General features: G+C 41.9%; 1 protein-coding gene across 1 annotated transcript in view; it reads left to right on the top strand.

Moving 5' to 3' along the window:
- LAPTM4B (lysosomal protein transmembrane 4 beta) overlaps nucleotides 1-7,670 on the top strand; it is a gene marked incomplete at both ends in the record, with an annotated part of 8,039 nt that extends 369 nt beyond the window's left edge. The window contains 2 exons of the mRNA XM_008950005.1: nucleotides 6,811-6,884; nucleotides 7,492-7,670. Coding sequence (XP_008948253.1) covers nucleotides 6,811-6,884; nucleotides 7,492-7,670 — 253 coding nt within the window. The remainder of the gene's footprint in view (nucleotides 1-6,810; nucleotides 6,885-7,491) is intronic.
- Nucleotides 7,671-8,228: the final 558 nt, after the last annotated feature.

Below are 8,228 nucleotides of genomic sequence, written 5' to 3'. Positions count from 1 at the left end.
TCCGTGACATGGAGATGTTATTCCTCAGCATGATGCTGAGAGCCCCGGGAGGGTTTTGCAAGACACAGGGAAATACCGAGTCTTAACACCGTGTCCTGTAGTGTCTGCACATATGTAAGAACTCACTCTGCTATTGATGTAACTGGCTGAGTGTCTTCATTCATGTTGTACATATTTATGCGCACACATCCCCTTCCCACCCTGTGCACGTGACATGACTTGCAAAAACCTGTTTTAATACATGCAAGTATAAATATTAACTGTATAGTCATATGTGCATTAGTGGTAATGTAAGAGCTGCTTCCTGCTCTCACCAAGGGGCAACACAGAAGATCTTCAATACAGTTTCAGGGAAGGGTGAGCCAGGCCATTTATGTCTCCTGTAAAAACCTCCTGTTCTTTGCAAATATTTCTTTTTTACATGACTGTTTCAAATTCTGTGGTGATGTTTGGTTGGTGGATTTGCTTTAACCATTTAATTAATATCTAGAAAAGTTTTTCCTCAATGTGATTTTGATAAAATTGTCTATTTATTTTCATTTCTGTTCATAAGATTGTTACATTCATTTCTCACAGAAAAATGAAACAAGATCTCCTGCTAGTTACATTGGTGTCTTGCTGCTCAGAATCATGCCCATCTACTGCAAAAGGCTTGAAGTCTTTTCCTCATTCCTACTGAAATCAATAAAAGTAACACTAGGAAAAGAAACAGAGCCACACGTGAGAAAAATAATTGGACCTGTAGTGTGTCAAAGCTGCTGGGTATCAGTTAAAGGATGCTCATTTCTACAAGGTCTTTTGTACAGATATGTCTTGGGGATCTACACCTAATTAATAAGAGGCAATTGCTATTTTATTGTGCCTTCACTGAAAAACCACCTACAACTTCCGACTAAAAGTCTTTTTATATAACTGGATTTAAGAAAGTAAGAACCATAGTAGATACAGATGGGGTCCTAGCTGATTCTGACATATTAAAACTGACTGCCTTGTCCTAATTCTCAGAGATTAACCTTGGTAATGACTGTCTGTCGGTGTGGTTTTATATAGCCAACATCAGAGGCCTGTCAGTGCCCAAGGCTTTAAAATAGTAATTCTGTTTTGTAATGCAGTAGCTGTCAGATCAAGAACATTGGGGATTTCCATCTACACTTGAAAATTTTATTTTCTATATTGTTTTATCAAGGCTTCTGAAGTGAACCCTGCAAGACTGTGAAAGGATGGCTTGTGGGCCAAGCAACCTCATTTCTATTCAGTAGAGGGAACAATTCACAGGCAGTTAAATTAGAAATGAACATTTGAATTAATGTCTCCTTTTATTCTTTGACTCCCTCTGGTTTAATGCCTTATAGAATAACGGCAGCTGTATTAGGATACTGGCTTTTATAGTTACTGGAAATAGCTAGCAGGAGAATTTTTTTTCTTTCTTTCCATAAGTATAGCTGTATTTGCTCAAATCTGAGGAAATGTTTTCTTATGAGATAAAACATCAGACAAGCTTCCACATGCTCTTCTCCTGTCCTACTTTTATTTGTCTTTTTTGAAGTAATGTTTCCTGAATTAGCTGCAAGTGCTGAAGTTCTTAATGTGAAACTATGTGTATGAAATACAGGAAGATACATAATTTTTTATACTAATGAAGGTCCCAAAGTTGTTATCTGTATGTATTTTTACTGACAAATAATAATGATGGAAATACTAGTAGCTGTTATTCTCACTACTGCTTTTGATGTTCCTACCAATAGCAAACAACAAAAAAAAAGCAGACACAGAGTTTGCATGTAAAATTGTCACTCCCTTTTCCTCATAAAAGACCTGAAAACATCTGAATGGCTGGAAATAAACTTATCAGATGAGTCACAGTAGTGGAATTAATAGGTAAACTGAAGTTAATGACAGATTTCCATTGACTTCCAAAAAAAACCCAGGATTCCCCTAATACTTGCAGATTTATTTCTGGTTGTGCTTGGGCCTGGTTTATGGAGAATTTTCAATTTTCTGTTCTAGCAGTGGGAAAAATTCCTGCTACATGCAGAGCCAGATCCAGTCTAGTGCAAGCTGCTTGAAAATGCCAGTGCAGCATGAGGTCTTCTGTGAATGGCTACTCAGGCTTAACTTCAAGATTTAGCATGATTCCCAGGGCATTACCAGAGTCTCCAAAATGTTTGGTAAAGCAGAGAAAGGATTCACTTGAGCACTTAGAAAAAGCCATAGGTTACAGCTTTTCCTTTCTATTTTAGAAATGGAAACAAGGGGTAAAAAAGTCTGCCAAGACTTACCATGCAGCAGATGAAAGTACTGGAAGATGCCAGCATGTGTGGTTTGGTTGCCTCTCTAAGATGTACACCTGGGAGCCAGGGAAAATGCTGGGCTTCCTCCTGTGCTGGATATTCAGCTAAGCCCAGTTAGTATCATCTTTCTTTTTATTATTTCCTTAGGGCCTGTGGGAGTTTATGACCTAGAAGCCAAACTAGGAAAAATTAGAAATGTGTGAGCTGCCCGATGTAACACTCCTGCTGTTCAAAGACTAACAATATCTGGGTAGAAAATGGAAAAGCCCTATAAATCATTTTGACTTCCTAGAGAGTTTCACCTGAGCCTCCTGCTCAGCTTCTCCAGATACACAGACCATGACCCTGACATGACAACAGCCCAAACAAGCAGTGAGTGTTGTTTGGTTTTATTTACTGCCTTCACAGCATCACAGATGCGTGTCATACTTCATAAGCTGTATGAGAACAAGGACTGAAATCCTATGTGTGCTTTGCAAAAACTGATGGGGACTTTCCCACAAATGCCACCAACTCAGGCCAAAAATTTGCCTCTGTCCCTGCCCTGGGGACAGGGAGATGAGGCAGATGAGGTCTTAGGACAGGGCAGAATAATGTGATGGTCTCTCTGCCAAACGTGACATACATCCAGGGCTTAAAAAGATGCATTAAAGTAGAAAAAAAAAAATTAGTAGAGAAACCTACAAGCACCAGGCTTAAGAATTCTGTTGGGGATAAATGGAAGTGGTACCTTTCCTGCCGGAATCCGTCATGCTACTCATGTAGCATGAGCTACGGGGAAGTGGAAAAAAACTAGACCCTTGCCCCAGCATAATATAGTCAAGCCTGCATCTTCCCCTCTAGTCTTATCCTCTGGAATAAATGAACTGGGCTCAAAGGTGCAGTAAACTTTTTCCTTCTCATCAGCCTTCCTTCACCAGAGAGGAAATGCTGCTGCTGCACAGGTTGTGACCAAGGAGGCTGCATGTTGGTAACTGCAGCACCGAGCTTGCACAAGCAGCTTTGGGGAGAGAGCGAGGCAGTAATCCTTAGCTGGCAGTAAGGAGGACTGCCTGCTGGATAAATAATACTGGGAGGGTGAGGAAAACTGCCTGAGGGTTGCAGGCTGCTGATCAGCACCTTTCTGGTCCCTGCTGTCAGAGCTGTGAGACAGCAATTAACTCCAGGGCTGGGGCATGTTATGAGATGGATGATTTGAGGTCTCCATCAGTTCACACAGGTCCTGGCTCAGGGACTGGCTTCACTGAGTGCTCTTCCCTGAAGCACCTGCCACCAGCCTCCTCTTCAAGAGGAGAAGGGAGAAGGGAAAGGAAGGAAATGCTTGTGAGATGGGTTTGAAGAAGCTCTGCTGCAGATGACCATGCGTGCAAGCACTCCACAGCAAGCGCTCTGCCCAGCAGCATCTTCTCCCCAGTGCCATAGGAAGGTAAGCCCCCACTGCAAGGTGTAAGAGGGGGGAAAAAAAAAAAGAGCACAACAAAAAAAATCAACCCAACCCAACTGATTTCTTTAAACCCAAGTAGAAAACTCAAAAAGCTGTCTAGACTTTAGGCTGTATGACCACTGCAGTGGTCCAAGTACAGCCTCTCTAGCCATGAATGCCGTGTAAAGTACAGCATCGCTGCAAAAAACCTCACATAGCCCTGTTGGTTTCTCATTTTGTGTGCTACATATCTGTTTCATTCTGGTTAATTGAAGCTGACACAGCTCAAAAAAACCAATGAAGCCTTAAATGAGAAAGAAACAGCTTGAGCCAACCAGGACTTGGCATGGTGGAGCACATCTAGAGAGACACAGGGAGTATGAGTGTGTCAGACCAGAGCTTCAATGTCAAGTTTATCACTAGGCTCTGGCTCTGAACCAGTGCTGCTGTGATCGTGAGCAAATCGAAGGCTGTGACTCCTGCATCTGCTGCAAATGACAATGACAGCAGCTTCCCTGCAGGTACAGTGAGTAGGTGGCTTGGATTAAGAATGAACAGAATAAATACATGAGCAGTGCCTTCAAAGAGATGGATGAAATAAAAATATTGATCCAAGAGCCTTTTTTACAAGAGGTTTCAATTGAGGTTAGTGGCAACAGGCAGCCATTTCCACTTCTCTCCTTTTCTTTCATTATCTTGATTACACCTGGTCCATTTTAAATCATTTTGATTTCACAGGATGTGTGTGGGCAACCATAGTATATGACCATGCAGTTAAGAGCATCTGAAGAGGCTGCAGGACCTTTTATTAGCACAGGTTTGTTTTGTGGATGCTTCTTCCTCTTGAGGGCAGAATTCAGATCATCTCTAAGAGGCACAGCGCAGCCTTACAGCTCCTAGAAAGCAGGAGACTGGTCACGGCAATGCAGCTCAGATACCTGCACCGGATGTCCGGATTCTCTCCACAGTCAAAGAGGAGAAGGAGGTGCCACTGAAGAGTAATTTGGGACGAAGAACAATTCGGGATGCCCTGAGATGTCATCCCCTCCTGAACTGTGAGCAGGGAGCCCAACTGCCTCCCAATGGCGTTCCTAAGGTGCACAAAGCCACTGGGTTGTGGAGTGAGTGCAGGGGTGCAGCTAACCTCAGCGCTGAGTGCTGGCGCCTCTCCTGGGTGATACCTCCTTATTGTAACAATAAAAAAAGATTCAAGCATTTGCACTGTGAGGAAGGACATCTGGACTCCAACCCCTCATCAGACTATGGTGGTTTAAATGTGCTCCTCCAAGTGCTCAGTAAAGAGACCTCATCCATTAAATTCGTAAATAGCCTTTAACGGGGCTTCTTCTGTTGCATCTGAGTCCCTGTACAATCACAAGGATAAAATTTCATGGCAAGAGAGAGCAGAAGGATCCTGAAAACTAGGACACTGACAGTTTCCTGGAAAAGGGGAGATCTGGGTTCCTAAGTCTTTAATCTTGCCATTGGTAGGCATGGTACCCAACAAGCCTGTAGCTCAATGTACCTAAGTACCTTTTGGAGTGGCTCTTACCAGCCAGAAGCAGTCTCTTCTTGCCCATCTTATTGCCAGTTTTAGAAGTCTCTGTTTCCTTTCTGCATCAAGAGCTAGCAGAAATCTGGATTAATGATAGCAGTAGCTCTGAATTAGTGCAAGGTTTGTATTCCCTCAGGTCAGGGAGGATCAAGGACCGGATCCTTTGTCTTCTACAGGAATGATCATACTGGTAGGCTGGAAAAAAAGACACACAAGACTTAGTGTCTGTTCTTCTCTTCAGCCATGACCCACATGAACTTGCACTGATGCCTGGTGGTGGTAGATGAGACCTGTGCCCAGCTATCAGATCAGGACCTTTCAGTGACTTTGATGAAGACTCCAGGGCACCTATCCCGAACCTTATTGTGATGCAATGAGGGAGGTGGAGGGACTGTACCATGCTGTGGGATGCTCATCATCATGTGGTGGTGCTAGATGTTGTGGCAACTCTGTAATCAAATGGAGACATCTTCACACTTTGCCTCCAAAGTAAGGCATTGAGGGGTGGAGAACATCCTAAACATCATCATGTATTTGTGTGTCTCAAATCCACCAAACGTCTCGTCTAGGCAATAGTTTAAGTGCACCTGTTGACAGCAATGTGAACAGCAGGTACCTCACAGATACTGACAGACATGGGAGCTCTAAAGTCATGTCCTACATACCTAATGGCCTCTCTCCTCTTTATCCACGGGCCTAAACTGAGGAAAGTAGTTGTAATGTTCAGTTGCACTCCCAAACTCACTATAATGTCAGGTTCAGAAATACACTTCTGGTGTCCTGTCTGTGGCCTGTAGTAGTATCAAGGGAGGTGTATATGAAAAGACCAAACATGTAATTTTTTTCCTGGAAGATCTCCTACCAACTGTTCATGATTAAGTAACTTCTAATGGAAAGCTGACTGAAAGCTGATCAGCCATAGAAGAAAAAGATATAAGTCCTGTAATTACTCCATCAAAACCTTAAAGGATATTTTCCTTCCTTTACTCCTTCACCTTTCCTGACAGTTAGCCATCTTCATTAATGAACTGTATATCTCTGTAGTATTCTTGGTTGAAATGAAAATTTCCTGTATGTTATTGCTGTTCTGAGATGCCTCTATTTTGATTTTAAAAATTAATTCCTCATTTTCAAGAGTTTTTAGAGATATGTGAACAGCTATTAGTGCAAAAATCATCTGTAGTGCAGAAAAACCGGACACCTTCTGACTACAGATGTCATTATCATAAGCAAAATAGTCTTGTCAAGACTGCTCCTGATTTTTTTAAATCCCCAGAAAAATTGAACTATTTATAGCACCTCCACAACCTCGTAGAGGCTGCAGATGCTTGCACAGTGCAATCACTGTCTGTGCTTCTCATATTTAGGAGGTTTCCCCCAAGAACCAGATCTCCTCCAGTAATGGCTGAAAGATGCACCTGACGCCATCTCATCCACTTCCTACCTTGCCCTTTGAGGTGCTCTGCATGAGGTAGATGGCAAAACAGCTGAACCCAGTTCTTGAGTTTTTCTGCAGTCATTCTGATGTGCTTCTCTTCCAGATATGTGCATTGCCACAGCGATTTCTCTTCTTATGATTCTGATCTGTGCAATGGCTACATACGGCGCATATAAGGTAATTTGTTACATTTGGTGAAGACATGGATCAAATGAACTATACAACTCTGCAGAAACAAAACCAAGAAAATTTATTCTAACAATTTCTTGTTTAGTTGTTTTGCTAAAAAGTGAAAGGAAAGAAAAAAGGGTGAAAGAGGCAGCAGAACCGATTGCTTAGATCAATGACATCCCAGGTTACTATGCTGCAGGCAGGAAGACTGCCCAGTTGTGTTGACTGTCTGAAGCTTCAAATATAAGTAAGCTCTGGGCAAACTGTGAATTCAGAGAACAGAATTTTGTACTTACCAAAGTTAAGAGAATGTTTTCCCATTCACCTACCAAGCTTGTGGTTTGTCCCAGTATTAGTTCTATTAATTAGGAGGTAAAGTATCATGTAGTTTCTAAATGTCCTACTATAATGAGTTGTGGAACTTATACCACACATATTACTGCAGTTCAGCAGACAAATTAGCTTGGACAACCCTTTTGGCTGGATGTAATTTTTTTTCCAGCAGATTTAACACTGCATTGTGTCAAAGATTCCTTAGATTTTACTGCAGAAAGACATTAATCCTTCCATTTTAACTTGTGGCTAATGAGTTTTTATTTTATTTCCCTTATAGCAACATGCAGCTTGGATCATCCCTTTCTTCTGTTACCAGATCTTTGACTTTGCTCTCAACACATTGGTTGCCATCAGTGTACTCGTCTATCCTAACACAATTCAGGACTACCTCCGCCAGCTGGTAAGTCACTTGATGTTCTCAAACTTTTGGGGACTTTGGGGGAAAAAACAGTCCAGGTGCACTGTTTGTCCTGTACTTGTAGCCAGTGTTTTCCTGTTGACTTCCCTGAAAAATTCTCTCAATCCTTGCTAGTCTGTATTCAACACCCTTGCAAGGTTACATTACTAACTTATTGCAATATTTATACAGAGCTCTGCAGTTTTAAACTGCTGTGGAAGCTCTCAGCACCACTTCATTTAGAATGAGACACATGTTGTAAGATATAGATAGTAAGCAACTGCTTTTGGATTCAGAGTTATTGTGTTCATATCCAGTGGCTTATTTTTGGTGCTATTTCAAGGACGTTTTGTTGCTCCTTTTAATTTATTCAGTGACTTTAACACAGATTTCATTAGGCAGGAGTTTGATTCAATGTAGGCTTGTTTTTGTTAGAAAATATTTTTGGATTCTGTCTTAAGGACAACTAGAGACTCCCTTCTTGCCATGGTCTACTTTAGCCAAACGCCCCTAGCCAGTATTGCATAAGCTTACAGGACATGATTACAACCACCTAGAGTAAAGATAAGAGCTCACCAGCCTCTAACTCATCACAGGATCATGTGCCATGTCTGGCA

Source organism: Merops nubicus, unplaced genomic scaffold, assembly GCF_000691845.1.
Source record: "Merops nubicus isolate BGI_N331 unplaced genomic scaffold, ASM69184v1 scaffold23591, whole genome shotgun sequence".
NCBI classification, from domain to species: Eukaryota; Metazoa; Chordata; class Aves; order Coraciiformes; family Meropidae; genus Merops; species Merops nubicus.
This window is presented reverse-complemented; position numbering and strand designations above follow the sequence as displayed.